An 18,575-nucleotide genomic window follows, 5' to 3' on the forward strand; every position below is an offset into this window, starting at 1 on the left:
CTAACGTTCCCAAAAAATAAAATGTCATTTTCAAAATGATCCAAGCATGAAGTAGACATATGGGGAATGTAAAGTAATTACTATTTTTGGAGGTATTATTATCTATTATAAAAGTAGAGAAATTGAAATTTGGAAATTTACAATTTTTTTCCAAATTTTGGGTAAATTTTGTATTTTTTATGAATAAAAATTATTATTTTTTTACTCCGGTCATGAAGTACGATATGTGATGAGAAAACAATCTCAGAATGGCCTGGATAAGTAAAAGCGTTTTAAAATTATTACCACATGTCAGATTTGCAAAAAAATGGCCTGGGCAGGAAGGTGATAACAGGCCCGGGGTTGAAGGGGTTAAATATAGTCATCGGATGTTTACTGCTGTGGACATGTTCAGCATAAAGCCAGCCTGATCAGTGTGAATAAGTGACGTTACTACTGAGTTTAAGCGATTTGCCAGTACTTTTGCTAATATTTTAATATCTACCTGGAGTAGGGGCCCGCATGTTTCTTAGTAGAAGTTATTGAATGATCCAAAGCTACAAGCTTGTAGTGCAGTGTGTTTTCTACGTGAACAAGCTCTGCCTGTATTCCTTATTGTAGAATTATTGAGGTCCCCGGCTCCAGTAAGCTCTTGTGTGGACGCATGCCCTGAAGTGATCAATGCTCGTACCCATCCAGCAGGGATCTCAAGTCTCCCTGAAGTTCAGGGAGTCTCCCGCTATTAGATAGCGGCTCCCTGACACCCGCATGTGAGACCATATATCCCTGAGACCATATATCCCGGAAAGGTTCACTGATAGCAGAGCAGAGAGATAATAGAAGTGACAGGACAGAGTTTAGATTACAGGTTGAATTAACCCTTTAGGGTCAAATTGGCTTCTCAAGGAGATATATATGTTAAAGGCATCCCTTCTTCTGTCTTATTCGGTAGCTATAGAACTATTGAGAGAGATGTATTTTTTTTAAATACATTTACACATTTAACCCTCCATTTTAATTATATTATTTACCCCAGTGTTAAATCCCCCCTTCCCCCCCGGATGCTTGTTTTTTTTCCTACAGTGGGGTAGATAATTACACACAGGGTTCACTTGCTTCTTGTCAGCTCAGCGAATGAACCGAAGATTCGATTCATGAATCGGTTCATTTGAATGAACTGATTCAAATGAACCGATTCATGTGAAAGATCCGAACTTCCCATCTCTAGTTGACTTGCAGTAAACCTTTCCGGCAACCTGTAGCAGTGTCTCCTTCTCGGCGCGTGCGCACAGTGCAAGAAGAAGCCGATGCCAGCAGTCTGCAACGGCGCATCAGGCTGAGCCTGTGCGCACGCGCGGGATCTCAAAGCGGGAGGAGGGGGAGTGAGGGAGAGGCGGCGCTGGGCACGAACGGCGATGCGTGCGGCCGGGCACCATGCATCCACAGACCTCCCCTGCTTGGGCACCTTAATTCAATGATTGACAGGTTAGTAAAACCTGTTTTTCCGCAGAATAAAGCCACAAACAGCTTTTTTAAGGCCACCTTAGAAATCAGAATGCTGCCCTGGACATGAGCATATGTTTAGCTCATAGGGCTTATAGGTGGTGACAGAATCCCTTTAATCATATACAGGGTAATGAGCCCAGTCCTCCACACCATAGAGCAAAGTGTGCAGATACTGATTATGTTTGGAAAATGTAATAAAAAGTTTGTGAAAGAAAAAAAAAAAAGAAAACCTCCCTGAAATGAGAAGTGCACCTCCCTGAAATGAGTTTTTGCAGGTTGGGATGTCTGCATCCAGTAACAATGCCTCCACTTCATTCTGTTTTCAGGAATGATTTATTAATGGTTTGCCGACAGCTGAACATGGAGGACTCTGTGGCAGAGATCATGCATCAGCTTGGGGCCGACGAGAGTGGGAAAATCTCATTTCATGACTTTACCAAATGTCGTATGCAACTTGTGCGAGAGATCAGAAAGGAGGAAGTGGACTTGTCTGATGACTCGTGCAAGAACAAAAAGCTGCGTAACCGAATAACCTCTTGGCCGGCTGGAAGTGACCATAGCCTTGGTGAGATTTGCTCATACTGCCGGCGATTTCAACCTTCTACCATAAGTTACGATGTACACACTGCTTTTCGTCTGAGTTATCTTAAATAAAATAAAAAATGTAAACCACATGAGGTGACCTTACACTAATAAACTATTAAGGCATCTGTCAGCAGATTTGTACCTATGACACCGGCTGACCTGTTACATGTGCACTTGGCAGCTGAAGACATCTGTGTTGGTCCCATGTTCCTATGTGTCCACATTGCTAAGAAAAATTATATTTTAATATAGGCAAATGAGTATCTAGGAGCAACAGGGGCATTTCTGTTACACCTAGAGGCTCTGCTTTCTCTGCAACTGCTGCGCCCTCTGCACTTTGATTGACAGGACCAGGCAGTGACGACATCATCACGTCTAGCCTGTCAATTAAAGTGCAGAGGGAGAGCTGCAGAGACTCCTAGAGGCTCATTTGTATATATTAAATCTTTTCTCAGCAATGCGGGCACATATGAACATGGGACCAACACAGATGCCTTCAGCTGCCAAGTGCACATGTAACAGGTCGGCCAGTGTCATAGGTACAAATCTGCTGACAGATGTCCTTTAAAGGGAATATAAGAGACAACCCTTTTAATATGGGAGCCTTGGCAAACAATCCGATTTTGCCATGTTGTACATAGAAGGCCAGATTCTGCACGAGCCGCTGCTTGTTAGCAACCATTTGCTCTGGCTCATAGGATGGTGTCCCAAGTGGTGGCCCCTCCTGTCTGCCATAACATGGCATGTGGACAGGGGTTATCCTGATGGAAATACCCCGTAGAGTGCAGATCTTTCACTTCAATGCTGTGGAAAATTTCTCACAGGTATGAACCTACATAGTTACACTGAATTATTCTTTGCTCCCATACAACTGTAAAAAATATAAGTATACATCACTCTAGAGAAATGGCATTGCTTATTTTTCATTTTGCATCTTAAAGGTGCCTTATCTGGAGCTCGGGAAAGCTGGGAATATGATTCTGGAGCTCGAGATCTACAAAGTCCAGATCCACAAAACCATTCAGTGATGCAGAAATTTTTGGAGTTTGGGGGTAAGGCCACCGCTCAAGCAGCCCTACAGAAACTTCTTTCTCAAAGCTCGTGTCTCACCAACAATGTGGGGGGAAGTTACCTGGAACTTGCCAACACTGTAAGTTATATATGTTTACTGTGATTTCTTCTTTTATTCAGCAAAACACGGCTTGTGATTTTTCTACCTTTACAAGTAGGCTATACATTTGGGGTAAATTGGATAAAAGCAACAGAATTGAAATGGAAGCATTGTACAAGTTATGACCAGAAGAAGTGTGTTTGCCTTGTAATTATGCAGAAACTGCAGGCGTGTTCACTGTGAGATATGTAATTACATTCAAGTGACTATACACGGGCCTAAACTTACTACTTGGCAACTTTTTTCCCCCAGTAATTTATAAGCCATGAAGTATGTTTAGGAGCATAAAAAAAATATAGTCTTTACATTTCTGGTGGTAGGGATTTCTTGATGCTGGGAGTTATCAGCTCTTAGGGTGCGTTCACATGCAGTGCGATATGCAGATTTTTTGTTTTTCCCTGAGGATTTGGGGGCATGCTTTGGATTTTCACAAAGCAGAGGGTGAAAATCCAAAGCATGCCCCCAAATCCTCAGGGAAGATAACCACCATGTCTGCATGGCCTTGTCTGTTGAGGAACCACAATGTGAAAGGAAATGATAAAAGCTGCAAGTTGAAATAATGTGCACGCAGTCTTCATGTAAGTTAGCTCTAGATCAGGGTTTCTCAACTCGGGTCCTCGGGACCCACCTACTGGTCAGGATTTGAGAATATCCCACAGAGAGAATACCTGTGGGTAAGTCCTGATGCATGGACACTAATTATATTACCTGCTCAATACTAAGGAAATCCTGAAAACATAAATGGTAGGTGGGTCCCGAGGACCGGTGTTGAGAAACCCTGCTTTCACTTCACTTTCCCCTATAAAGCTACCTGCCTATTTTGCAGAAATTCCACATGAATTTCTGTGCATTTTCACACCAAAGCGGCACCAAAAACCACATGCGTTACTAGTGGAGTTTGGTGTGAATTTGGTCTTCCGTAGTTTGGTGTGAATTTGGTCTTCCGTAGATCTCACCTTTGCATTGAAAAGGGTGAAAGCCGCACAAAGAATTGACATGCTGCAGATTTCAAAACTTGCACAGCAGGTCAATTTCCACGCAGAAAAAAAGTGTACATGAGACTTATCTAATCTTATTCACTTTGCTGGTACTGTATTAGGGCTCATGCACACGGCTGTTGATCAGCTGTTCAGGGGTTTGGGGATTGCTGTCCCCAATGCACGGGTAACATCCGTGCGGATTCCGCAGATGGATCCAGACCCATTCAACTTGAATGGGTCCGTGATCCGTCCCCACCGCAAATGAGGACTAAATGAGTTTTATCATCATTTATGCTTCTTTTTGACCATATCAACATTTTAAAGGGAGTCTGCTGGCACCAAATTCACTTTTGCACAATGCAAGTTAGGTCTCAAGGTCACTAAGGGTGGGCCCGAGAGGCTTAGTTCACCATTGCTCTGGCTCTTTCCTCTCCCAGCACCTCCCTCTCTTGCTTGATTGACAAGGCCAGGCTCCCCCCACATTATCACTAGGAGGGGAAAGGGTCTTAGTTATGGTGCACTGAGTGTCTCTGGCCCATCCTCCGTGCTCTTAAGTGCTAGTTTGCATATGGATTAAAAGACTATTTCCTTAATTTCAAGAACAGTATTTGCAGGGAGTTTGGATGCTCTTACACCTTAGCTTGGCTGAGCATGAATGTGTTCTCAGTGAGTAGAGGGGAATAATTCGCCGGCAGACACTTCTGGAGATCCAACAGCCTGACCCTTCCCCCCTCTCGCCCCCTAACATTTGTCGTTGGAGTGAGTCTGGACACCCCCATACATATTAGATGGCCAGACGATCCCTTAGTCAGCGAGTTTGGATGTGTAATGTGTATAGGCACTTTTGGATTAACTGGTTCCCTATAAAATTGTCCCCAATGTGTGTGGATAAGGGGGGAATTAGATTGTGGGGGATAACAATGTCTGTACAGTGCAGCAGAGGATAGGCAACAAGATAGAAAATAATTTGCAGCAAGATATGTGCATTAGGGATCGACCGATATTGATTTTTTAGGGCCGATACCGATACCGATAATTTGTGAACTTTCAGGCCGATAGCCGATAATTTATACCGATATTCTGGGAATTTTCATTTTTGAGAAAAAAAAAAAATTCCTACACAAATCTGCTGAAAATTAATATGTTTATTGTTAATGTGTATTTTTTTTTTATAAATCTTTTTCATTTATACTTAATATTTTTGTGTTTTTTTTTTTACTAACTTTTAACCCCCTTAGGGACTAGAACCTTTGTCCTATTCACCCTGATAGATCTCTATCAGGGTGAATAGGATCTCACACTGTCCCTGCTGCTCTGTGCATAGTGCACACAGCAGCATGGAGCTGAACATGGCAGCCAGGGCTTCAATAGCGTCCTGGCTGCCATGGTAACCGATCGGAGCCCCAGGCTTACACAGCTGGGGCTCCGATCGGAGGAGCAGGGGAGAGGGGATCCTGTGGCCACTGCCACCAATGATTAATACTGGGGGGGGGGGGGGGGCGCACTGCGCCACCAATGTTTTTACTATTGGCCGGGATGGGGGTGGGGGGCGCACTGCGCCACCAATGAAGATAAGTCTATCGATCATTCATATACAGGAGGCGGGAGCTGGCTGCAGAATCACATAGCCGACTCCCGACCTCTATCAGCGGTAGCTGCGATCCGCGGCACCTGAGGAGTTAACTACCGCGGACCGCAGCTATCGCTCATAGAGGTCGGGAGCCGGCTATGTGATTCCATGATGTGCAGCCAGCTCCCGCCTCCTGTATATGAATGAATGAAAGGCTTATCTTCATTGGTGGCGCAGCGGCCACAGCCCCTCCCCTCCTCTTATGTTCTATCCCCTCATTGGCGGCAGCGGCAGCAGCAGCAGCATCACAGGGGGAGGAGACACTGCTTCCTTCTCCCCTGTGCTGCGGAGGGAACACAGAGAGCGCTGAGAGCAGCGCGTTCTGTGTTCCCAAAACGTTATCGGTATATCGGCAAAATAGATGCCGATACCGATAACGTTCAAAATCCTCAATATCGGCCGATAATATCGGCCAAACCGATAATCGGTCGATCCCTAATGTGCATTATTTATTTTATGCACTTATATAGCCCTACTATATTCCGCAGCGCTTTACAGACATTAGCATCAAGTTTTCCCCAATGGGGCTCACAATCTAAATATAAGTATGTGTTTGGAGTGTGGGAAGAAACCAGAGTAACTGGAGGAAACCCACGAAAACACTCAGCCACCGTGCTTGCCGTTTTAGTACCATTTTCTAGGGCTCCAGGTAGGGGCGGATTGGGAACTTAAAGTGGCCCTGAAAAAAATTCTAAAAGTGGTCCCGTTTTGTAGTCTGGTCCAAATTGATGGAAGGCAGGGCCGACACAAGTAGGAGGGGCCAGTAATACCCTATTGCGGCACATGATGCCACCCCAACAGAGCCAAATACCACCGTCCCTTACAAAATATTGCCTCCATCAGCACAAAATACACGCCCAAAAACTTCTAGTGGCCGGCCGTGAGGAGGGCTTAGGCGGCCCCTTGAGCATCAGCCCACCGGGTAATTTCCCTGTACGGTCTATGGCCAATCCGCCCCTGTGAACAGAGCCTTCCACAGCTGATTTATTCAATGGGGGGAAATCTGCATTTTGTTTTGTGCAACCTGTTTGCTGTTCTGCTTTTTTAAAGACTTACAGAAAATATAGTTTTAATTAAAGCAAGTTGCCAACCTATCCCTCTCTTGTTTTCATGAAATAACCTGAGGAGCTTTTTCCATTTTTATGGCTTGTAAACCTCGCTGTGGATCTGCAAATCATAAAAACCTCTCCCTTAATTACCAGGCTGATTAATATTGCATTGGGTGGCACGGTACCACATGTGCCTAGTATCCATTCTTGAATTGTTATTGAGGGTAAAAAAAATAAAAAATATCCTGCTGCAATGCAGCTGCCTTTGGAACTAGGCCCCGCACCAATATTAATAAGACACTTCTAGTGTTATCCAATATCCAATTTCCTTTGCAGGAATATTATGCTGTGAATGGGTGGGAAAAGCTTTCCCTTTGTTTAATGAGAAAATATCCTTTTAAAACCTCATTTTCGCTATTCATCCTTGCCGAGTTATTAAAAATAACAAAAATGTTATTTAGATGTCTGTGGGCAAGGGTTCAAAAGCAAGTTCTAGAGGATACAGTTTCTTTCACACTACTGACTGTAGACTTTGTGCAGCTAAAGGGTAAAGGTGGCCGTACATCATAGATCCCAGCATTTGTCCCCCCTACACACATTTACCATCGGCTCGGCCGATTGTGCATGTGTTTTCAATAGGGTGAGGGTCATAAGCCGCAGAGGATTATCTCCGGCAAGAACAAAGGATTGGGCATATTCACATCCATTATGCACGATCCTTCTTTTCCGCCTTATCTTACGTTGGGGTAGAGTCGGAACACCACCGTAGACATTAGATAGTCAACTGGACCTGTCATGTGTCCTCTGGATAGATCATCAGCATCTGATCGGCGTAGCTAAGCTCCATTCAAGTGAACGGGCCAGTGATACTAATCTTGACGTCACTGGGCCTGCCAGCGCCGCTGCCTCCTCAAACAGCTGATCGGACCCCCGCTGATTTGATGCTGCTGATCTATCCAGAGGATAGATCATCACTAAGAAAAAGCTGCAGAACCCCTTTAAGCTGTATGGCCACCTTTTAGTTCACATGTGACCTTACCCTTAGGGCAGGTTCACACCTCCATTTAATTGATCCAGTAGAAAACAGCCTGCCGGAGTTCACCGGATCCAGCCTAGCCGGATACTGACATTTAGGCCTCCTGCACACAAACGTATTTGTTCTGTTCTGTGCAATTTGCGGTCCCCAATGCAGTGGCATCCTCTGTGGCTGCCGGAACAGATCCAGACCCATTCAACTTGAATGGGTTAGCATCCGTCCGTTCCACAAAAAGATAGAGCAAGTTCTATCTTTTTGCGGAACGGAACCCCACAGAAGCACTCCATAGTGCTTCTGTAGTCTTCCGTTCCGTATCTCCGGATTTGCGGACCCATTCAAGTCAATGGATCCGCATATGTGATGCGGAATGCACACGGAACGGTGCCTGTGTATTGCGGATCCGCATATGCGGTCTGCAATACTGCAACGGGACACCTACGGTCGTGTGCAGGAGGCCTTACTGCCGAACCCTATTGACTATAATGGGATCCAGCTGCTCTTCAGCATGAGTGCTGGGTTTTGGCCGGGGAAAAAAACACTTCATGCCCCAGAAATCTACAACAATTACCCAACACCTTTTAGGCAAAATATCAATGACATTCCACCATGTTTAGATGCATAGCTGAATATATTGGCAGATGATGAAAAAAAATTAACCCATGAATAACTGCTGAAATATACATAATGAGGCAGTTTACTAATCCTAAAGATTTTGTAAGCTTAGACAGACGGTCCAGTCCTGCACCAGATTTATCACAGGGGCTCAGGCTGGAGGATAAATGTGGTGCAGAGAGAGACCCTTTTCTCTATAACAACTATTGGGCGACTTAGGCCTCATGCACACAACCGTTCCGTTTTTTGCGTTCCGCAAAAAAACAGAAGCCGTCCGTGTGCCTTCCGCAATTTGCGGAACAGAACGGGCGGCCCATTGTAGAAATGCCTATTCTTGTCCGCAAAACAGACAAGAATAAGACATGTTCTTTTTTTTTTTTTTTTGCGGGGCCACTGAAGTGAAGTGAATGGGTCCACACCCATGGCTCGGATGCGGACCCGAACAACGGTCATGTGCATGAGGCCTTACTCCGAGACAGATTTTTACAACAGAATTGAGCCACAATTTTGGTGCAGATTGGTGCTTTTGCTCAAGGCTCTGCCCCATCCCGACAAACACCACAGCCATTTTAATTTGTATGAAGTTTGCTGTAGTGTAGAGTAGGGGATATATTCATGCACAATTTAGTAGATTTGCTGGGAGGGGTCATTCAGCTTTATTTTAGAATAATGTGATAAGAAACGACAACTCATCCGGTAGTATTTTTATTTATTTTTTTACTGGAGAGAGGGTACTTTTTTGCTCATCTATGGATTGTATGCTGTACAGCCTTCACAGAGTACAGGGGTTATTTCTGATAGAGGAGCCTCCCAGATAGACGTTCTGCTAGCTGGTGTCTTTCCCCTTGCGTTTCCATGTCTGGCCATGAGTGGGAGTTCTCAGACAGATTAATGGGCCAGTCTTCTCCAGCACAGCTGCCTTCAGTGTTCTCCTCTCCCCTGGCAGTCTGAGGACATGGTGCCAAAGTCACTATACGCTGGAGACAGGCTTCCCGTTCCATGATAGAAAGCTCTGCTGCCAAGTAGCACTACAGGAATTATTTGTGTAGTAAAATGTGACGTGAATTGTCCTCACATATGGGGATGTTTTATGACTGCGCTCTGGATTTCAATGTGTTAGAGGCTAAACTGGATACTTGGGATTTTACCCATTTGATTTGAAATGCAGCGTTATACATGGTCATTGCCAGACGGACTAATGCAGGCGGCGCTCAATGAAAAGAACATGTGTAGTGAAATGGCAGAGGCCGGTCTTCTTCCTTAGGTGCTGCTTGCTTTCATTGCTTATGGAGGAGACAGTGTATTTTATTAGTTGTTTTTTTTTATATTTCTGGGTTTCACAGCAGTGTGCGTTAGAAGCTTGTTTTGTGTTAATTTGTAACCCAAATGCTGGTTTTAGCTTGTCTGTTTGCATTTGGAAACCGAGCATCTGTCTATACCACGTGGGAAATAAATGATGTTGCTGTTAAACTGTCCATACGCTGAGTGATAAGAATAGGCAATTTCATCATGAGGCCCATCTTGGGGAGTGGTATGCAAAGCACACGTTTGGTTGTTTAGCATATAAAGTAAATCTCTAAGTTTATGGCTACTAAACATAAGCCGGCACCCTCTGTCTTTAAGGCACTGGAAGGTATTATCTGAAATAGAAAACTCCCCCTTCTATTCAGTTATTGAAGCTTTTTATTGCATTTATTTTACAATATCCAGTACTCTAATCCTACTGTTCCTTGGGGACCACTAAGTGATAGCCAGTTACAGTCACCTCGCTTTAGCCTGGCCTTTAATGTTGCAATGCCTGTGTGTTGCTCATCAGTGTATTAAATGGGTTGTCTGGGATTTATTTAAAAAATTTTATTCCGCCCCCAGCCAGTGGGATCGGAGAATAGAAATATACTGCCTGCACCCCAACTCTCTGTTCTCTGCACTCACCATCTGGACAGACAGGGTCACGTGCACCACTGCAGCCAATGACTGGTCTCAGCAGTGAACGCGTCCCCAGCAGTGACGAGGCATGTCACTGCTGAGGAAAGGCATTGGCTACAGCAACACACATGACTCCACTGTGCGGTTGTGTACAGATGGACACCATGAACTGGAACTAAGCGTTGGGGAACAGGCAAGTACGGTATATTTCTCTTCACAGACAACCCCTTTAAGGTAAGTTCACATAGTGGATTTTTCTCCCACAGAATCCATGGCAGAAATCCGAGGCTAAACCTCGAAGTTCTGAGGCCAATTTTCAGTCACCTGCAGATTTGGCCTTTTCAATGGGGCTAATCCGTGCAGAGTCATCTGAATGATCATATTAATATACATTTTTTTTTCAATAATGTGGATTTTAAATCCACACTTCCATTTAAATTAATGGACATTTTTTTTTTTTTTGCCATAGATTTGAATGCAGAAATAGCAGCATAGAATTGCTTGTGTGAACATCTCCTTACAGTGCGCGTACACAGGTCAACCTGGCTGTGGGACCTGCATGCAGATTACTGCTCATTTCCAGACTCTGCCTCCACTAGCCGTCACAGCCCGGCTGCCGCTTCTGCATGTGGATTACCAATAATTGCCGGAAGGCACCTGTACTTGCTATTGTTCAAATGGCCTGACAACTAGCGGTATTCTGCATGCGGGTCCAGTAGACAGGCCACACCGAGCACAGGTACCCCAAAGGGTCTGCTGCTTTAGCAGTATTTTAGTTAACTAGCAAGAACTGGATGAATACTGTTGTAAATCTGTCTCTAATGTAATGAATAGAATAGAGGGAGCATCATTTTGTATTGCAAATTTAAAGGGAAAAATGAAATAGAACTTGTAATGATCACTCAGGTAATGTAGCATCTGTAACTAATTATTTTCATTATATTGCCGTTCTGATTACTTACTGTAACAGGTCACTGGTCTTATTTTATGAATGTGTGACTTGTGGCTGCTTAAAACTGTACATGTCAGGTAGTTTAGAGGTAGACTACATGCACACGACCGTATGTGTTTTGTGGTTCGCAAATTGCGGATCTGCCCAAAAAAACGGATGATGTTCCGTATGGCATCCATTTTTTTTGCGGATCCATTGTAATAATGCCTATCCTTGTCCGTAGAATAGAAAAAATAGGACATGCACTATTTTTTTAGCGGGGCAACGGAACGGACATACTGATGCGGACAGCACACGGTGTGCTGTCCGCGTTTTTTGCGGACCCATTGAAATGAATGGGTCTGCATCTGATCCGCAAAAAAACCCGGAACGGACACGGAAACAAACAACGTTCGTGTGCATGTAGCCGTAGTCTGGGGTCCTGGGATCCCTCCGTGATCTCACATGCGCTGGGGAAGAGAATCCCAATTTGGTATTCTACAAAATGTTCTGCAATGTTGTGCAGTGTATTTGATTTTATTACTCATAAATGTCTTTTGTGTCCGGGTAAAATGATCAGAAACAACAAGGAAAACGAGCTTTTCTTTGACACAACCCTAGCTGCATGTGCTGCGGCTACTGCCACTGTCGCTGCCAGGCTGCTTTGGTAACTAATAGCATATGACCTCATGGGAAAGACCAGATTATCATGATGGTAAGGGCTTGGTTATTTAATAAAATTTTGATGAAGAATGATGCAAGGGTGCATTTACTCTAATGTGCTTAACTCCTCAGAGCCGTTCCTTCGCTTTGTTCAGCATCAGCGGAGTATCAAATATAAGCACCTTCTAAGTGGATATATTAGATGTGTTTAGATAGCGATGAGTCTCATATTAGATTTATATTTTAAAAAGGTCACATTTAGTATCTTTATGGTTGTCTACATTAACCTCTCTGTTAGAAAGACAGCTAGAGTGGGTGAAATTAATGTGTTCAGACCTGTCTATAGTCAAGTGGTAGATTCTGAGGGTTACTTTGAGAAGCTGATCTTTTACAAGAGCATTCTGAAGTGACTTAGACTATCTTCACACATTTAGGATTTCTTTTACAAAGAATGCATGCCAGAAAAACAAGGCTGACGCTCAGATCCCTGCTGTGGATGCGCCAACCGATCTGCACAAGGATTAACGCCATTGTCCTTCAGTGGGGCAAACCCATGTTTTTTTCTGTGCAAAATAAAGAGCATGCTGCATTTTCCTCTTGGACAGATTCTTTCCACTGCAAGTGAACGAGGTATGAAATAACCCATTGAATACGGAATGTTAGCTGCTTTGATGAGGATTTTGGTGCGGAATCTGTGCCAAAACCCTCATCAAAGTTTAAAGGTGTTGTGCAGTGGAAAGATATTGATGACCTATCCTCACTATAGGTCATCCATATCAGATTGGTGAGGTTCCGACTCCTGGCATCTCAGCTGTTTGAAGGGGTAGCAGCGCTCATGGGATGGAGCAGTTGTAATTACACTGCGCTGCCTCTACAAGCTAGACGACGCACAGGTAATTGTGAAGCAGAAGCAGCACTTTGCATGAGCACTGCTACCCATTCAAACACCTGATTGGCAAGGGTGCCAGGAGTTGGACCTCCACCAATCTGATATTGATGACCAATTCTGAGGGTAGGTCATCAATACCATTGCACTGCACAACACCTTTAAATGTGTGACTATACCTTAGAGTGGTCTCATATATAGTGTTTTTCAGGAAAATACCACAATTTTCACTTTTTTACTGTTATTTTCTCTTTTCCAGCATTTTTTTTTTTTTTTTGCGAAAAAGCCACAAAGATTGCTTGGGGGAAAAAAACTGATGAAATTCATGGTGTTGTTTTTTTTTTCTTTCCAAATAAAAGATAGGCCACAAATAACTGTGAGAACTAAGACTAGCAAAAAGCTAAATTGTGCCCTCAGTGAAGGAAACCACACATAGCCCTTAGTAAATGTCTTACATCTTTAGTAGTCTGCTTTGTGTATAGATGATTAAAAGATGGCCTTACATGAGAGCTTCTCACAATTTCTGAGGTTCCTGGCACTTGTATGCATTCAGTAAATGGATGGTAATTTAGAGCAGACTTGCGGTAAGCATATTTTTCTTAAGTAAATGCATTCACCGTCAGTTTAGTAAGCCCACCACACAGGTCTCTAGATGCTTTATCATCAAGTCTCAAACCATATCAGAGACAGTAGTGCCTTATAAATATTTAAACCTGCCCATCACATAACTGCTTACTCAGTTCATAGAAATATGGTAAATCTTGCTTCAGAACGTGAAATACTTGATAATCCGTGCATGCAAGTAGGGTATACTGGACAGTTAAAGTATAGCTAACTTGATTTACTAAAGCCCTTTACTTCCTCCTTGTTGAGAGATGTTCTATTATAGAGAGGTATAATAACTTTGAATATGCTACTCAAGCAACGAATTCTGAGGTGTGTGTGTGTCTGTAGAGGGAACATGCTGGCTAATGAAGTCATGTGCTCACAGCAGCATCAGCATTGAGTCAAGCGGGAAATCTCTCTCCTTCACTCTCTCCTCCCTTGTATCTCTCGCTGCTTGTCTCTAGGTCTACACAGCGACATTTGGTCACACCAATGTCGCGCGACAATTTTTATAATGGTAGTCTATGGTTTTGCACTGCGAGATATTGCGACGCGATAGTCGCAAAAAAGCCATTTGATTTTTCTGCGACAGTCGCAGCATGTCGCAGTGCGACACCATAGACTATCATTATAAAAATTGTTGCGCGACACATGTTGCAGTGTAGTTGTGCCCCATGTGTCGCGCAACACATGTCGTCGTGTAGACCTAGCCTAATTCTGTTATAATTAGCAGATTATTCTGCTGTCTTCTAGACATGACACTCCTTGTTGAATTTATTAAATAAAAAAACTGTTAATCCTAAAATGTTAAAGCCGTTTTCCCGGAAACAAAAGAAAAACTGAAAATATTTTTTAAAAAAACATACCAATAAACTCCTAAATGCCTTCATTTATAATGGCTAGTTTTGTCTAGGGGGCAATCAGTGGAGAAATTAAAATGGCCGCTGTCAGATTCCTTCACTTGCAATCCGTCCTAATGACAGAAGACGGCCTGTGTCAGAATGCATAGCACAGAGCAGTAGTCCTATGTAAGCTCCATTCTCTGCCTGTATCAGCCATGTGAAGCACTAGGAGAGATTCTCTCAGCTGTGATCTGTACGTAATATAGTGCTTCACATGGCTGATACAGGCAGAGAACGGAGCTTACATAGGACTACTGCTCTGTGCTATGCATTCTGACACAGGCCGTCTTGTGTCATTAGGACGAATTTCACATGAAGGAATCTGACAGCGGCCATTTTAATTTCTCCACTGCCTGCACCCTAGGCAAAATGAGCCATTATAAATAAAGGCATTTAGGAGTTTATTAAAAATAACACGTTTTCTCAGTATTTACATTTTTTTTTGGTTCCTGGAGAACTCCTTTTATGGCTCATTCACACAACTGTATGGTGACATACTTTGAAGAGACCGCAGCCCCCGTCCAAGTGCCACAGCCTCTTCAATCAGCTAATTGGTAGGGATTTCAGTGTCAGACCTTACCTATCTAATATTGATGACTTAGGCCTCTTTCACACTTGCGTTGTCCGGATCCGGCGTGTACTCCACTTGCCGGAATTACACTCCGGATCCGGAAAAACGCAAGTGTACTGAAAGCATTTGAAGACGGAACCGTCTTCCAAATGCGTTCAGTGTTACTATGGCACCCAGGACGCTATTAAAGTCCTGGTTGCCATAGTAGGAGCGGGGAGCGGGGGAGCGGTATACTTACAGTCCGTGCGGCTCCCCGGGCGCTCCAGAATGACGTCAGAGCGCCCCATGCGCATGGATGACGTGATCCATGTGATCACATGATCCATGAGCTTGGGGCGCCCTGACGTCACTCTGGAGCGCCCGGGGAGCCGCACGGAAGGTAAGTATACTGCTCCCCCGCTCCCCGCTACACTTTACCATGGCTGCCAGGACTTTAGCGTCTTGGCAGCCATGGTAACCACTCTGAAAAAGCTAAATGTCGGATGCGGCAATGCGCCGAAACAACGTTTAGCTTAAGGCCGGATCCGGATCAATGCCTTTCAATGGGCATTAATTCCGGATCCGGCCTTGCGGCAAGTGTTCCGGATTTTTGGCCGGAGCAAAAAGCGCAGCATGCTGTGGTATTTTCTCCGGCCAAAGAACTGAAGACATCCTGATGCATCCTGAACGGATTTCTCTCCATTCAGAATGAATTAGGATAATCCTGATCAGGATTCTTCCGGCATAGAGCCCCGACGACGGAACTCTATGCCGGAACACAACAACGCAGGTGTGAAAGAGCCCTTATCCTGGGGATAGGTCATACTTATTAAAGGGAGTCTGTCATCAGCATTTCACGTTTGTAATCCTTCCCATAGCTTTCAAGCATGCTTACAGTTAATAAAAACGTTACCTTTAGCATCAATCCTGGACTTATAAAACCGTCAAAAAACATCTTTGTAGCATATGCAAATGAGGGCTCGCAATGGAGGAATGGTCATCGCAGTGCGCATGCGCCGGCCGACGGACTGACTGCGCAGGCGCGGGATCTCGGCGAAACAACAAGTTAGTAGATAGGCGGTCACAGGGAAAGGATGGGCGGGCGGAGGGAAGGAAGGGGCGGGGGGAAGCGAAGAAAAGCCTGAGCTTGCAGGGCACCTACGAGCGTAACGCCGCCCCTGGGCACTTGCGAGCACTCATTTGCATATGCTACAAAGATGTTTTATAAGTCCAGGATTGATGCTAAAGGTAACGTTTTTATTAACTGTAAGCATGCTTGAAAGCTATGGGAAGGGTTACAAACGTGAAATGCTGATGACAGACTCCCTTTAAAGTGTACTGGGAAACCCCTTCAAGAAATGTGTGTAAGTGCCCCTTAAAGGGGTTGTGCAGGGATTTTGTATTGATGACCTATCCTAAAGATAGGTCATCATTATCTGAATAACGGGGGTCTGACACCCCCACCTATCAGCTGTTTTGAAGAGGAGGCGGTGCTCCATGCGAATGCTAGTTCCTTTTCATTAGACAGCACATTGTCTCCCTTGCAGCGGCGCAGTGTAATTACAAGTATTCGCTCCATTCAAGTAAAAGGAGCGAGTACAGATGTAGCAAGATTAACAGTCACACTTGATGAGTTATTACATCTAGTTAACACGTTAGGACTGTGACTGTTAACTCTGCTACATTTGTACTTGTGGTTACACTCGCTTCCAAGATAACGGACAGTGTAATGAACATAAAGCAGTGCTCGCATGGAGCGCCACCTCCTCTTCAAACAGCTGATTTGGGGAGTGCTGGGTGTCGGACCCCCGTTATTCAGATATTGATGACCTATCCTGAGGATAAAGAAAAAAAACACACAATGCAACAGCACGCTGCAAACCAAATAAAGTACTCTTTATCAGTATAAAGCTGTAGCTGCTCTCCCTGCACTCACTGGAAGCCTTTTGGCACCAGGAGAGGTATAGAGTGGACTCTCATTGCATTCATTGGAAGCCGTCTGGCACCAGGAGAGGTAGAGAGTGGGCTCTCATTGCATTCATTGGAAGCCGTCTGGCACCAGGAGAGGTAGAGAGTGGGCTCTCATTGCATTCATTGGAAGCCGTCTGGCACCAGGAGAGGTAGAGAGTGGACTCTCATTGCATTCATTGGAAGCCGTCTGGCACCAGGAGAGGTAGAGAGTGGGCTCAGCATGCATGTGGAACCTGAATTTTCTGGTGGCCGTTATGGCACATAACAGGTAGCATTTAGTATTAGGTTCCCATCTTACAGAGATCGCCTTGACATGTGGCAGATGGGCACAATAATTTTGTACAAAATGTATTTGCCAAGAATCTCAAATTTACAAAATCAGCGTAGCATTAGCACCAGAATATTTTCCAATAATATGGCATTATTGTACGTTATTTGGTTTGCAGAGTGCTATTGCATTGTGTTTTTTTTTCTTTGTGTTTCTAGCCATGGCAGCGTGCACCTGCGCATTGGGGTGTGCTGACTGACCCCCTTTTTCTTTGCTATCCTGAGGATAAGACATCAGTATAAAACCCCTGCACAACCCCTTTATACATATCATCTGGTCCCATGGTGCCCGGTGCTATTAAAAACCTTTCTAACATTGTCAGATGGTTTTTTCCACCATAATCTAAGGACACGTGTCAGAACATCCTCGATTAGAACATTTCATTGGTTGTCAATCAGCATTCTGTACCATAAATGTAGCTCAACAACGAAGGAGCCTCTAAATGTCCTGGTATTAATGGTGGTTTACTTCTGCTATAAAGCTGCAGCAGCAGCAGATGTAGAGCAATACGTTCTGTTTAGCACTTTTGTGGACACGCGAGTTATCTGTTGTATATGGCAGGCTTTTAGTATTATTTCACAGTTGTCAGCCACATTCCAGATGACGTCCCCAAGACCTGAAATCCATCACACTACATAAACATTGTATGTTCAGTGGATGTGACGACTATGAAAGGATCCCACCGCACTAGAGGATTGCTAACAGATTGCAGCCATTAAGGCGCGCTGTTATTGAGATTCTCTTGTACTTCTAGCTTAACAGATTTGTTTGAATATTTACTGGAGTCTTAATGAGCATTCCCTCTTGAGAACTAATCAGGAGGTTGAGGTTTCCTTTTTTGTCTTGTAGTCTCCTTTTGTTTTCCTGAGCGTTACATGGAAACACCATGGCTGTTCTGACCTATTACTTGATTCTGCACAGCATGCAGAATCTTGAGTTAAAGCTTTTTTGCAATTTTTAACTAGAAAATAGATTAACTCTCCAACTATTGTAGCCTGCAGTTTTCAAGGCAGGCATATTTTAAGGGTAACTGACCTTTTATTGAAAGGGGGTCGCTAGCATATGCCCCCATTGTCTGATAGGTGCAGGTCCCAGAGGACCTACATCAGGAATGGACCCCTGAACATTGTGAAGGGCACACTGCGCTCTATTCATTTCTATGGGGCTGCCGAAAATAGCTGAGCTCTGGCTCAGCTATTTGCTTCGGTCCCTTAGAAATGAATGGGAGCATTAGCTGCGCAAGCGCGGTGTGCTCACATTTAGT

The 18,575-nt window shown here is 44.2% G+C and overlaps 1 protein-coding gene across 2 annotated transcripts in view; it reads left to right on the top strand.

The window, feature by feature from the left end:
• The window catches only part of MCC (MCC regulator of WNT signaling pathway), a 315,415-nt gene that overhangs the window by 58,699 nt on the left and 238,141 nt on the right, over window positions 1–18,575 (top strand). For both annotated transcript variants that reach the window (XM_040421630.1, XM_040421633.1), the window contains exons 2-3: window positions 1,812–2,050; window positions 3,012–3,220. In XM_040421630.1, the coding sequence (XP_040277564.1) occupies window positions 1,812–2,050; window positions 3,012–3,220 (448 nt within the window). The remainder of the gene's footprint in view (window positions 1–1,811; window positions 2,051–3,011; window positions 3,221–18,575) is intronic.

Source organism: Bufo bufo, chromosome 2, assembly GCF_905171765.1.
Source record: "Bufo bufo chromosome 2, aBufBuf1.1, whole genome shotgun sequence".
Classification (NCBI taxonomy): domain Eukaryota; kingdom Metazoa; phylum Chordata; class Amphibia; order Anura; family Bufonidae; genus Bufo; species Bufo bufo.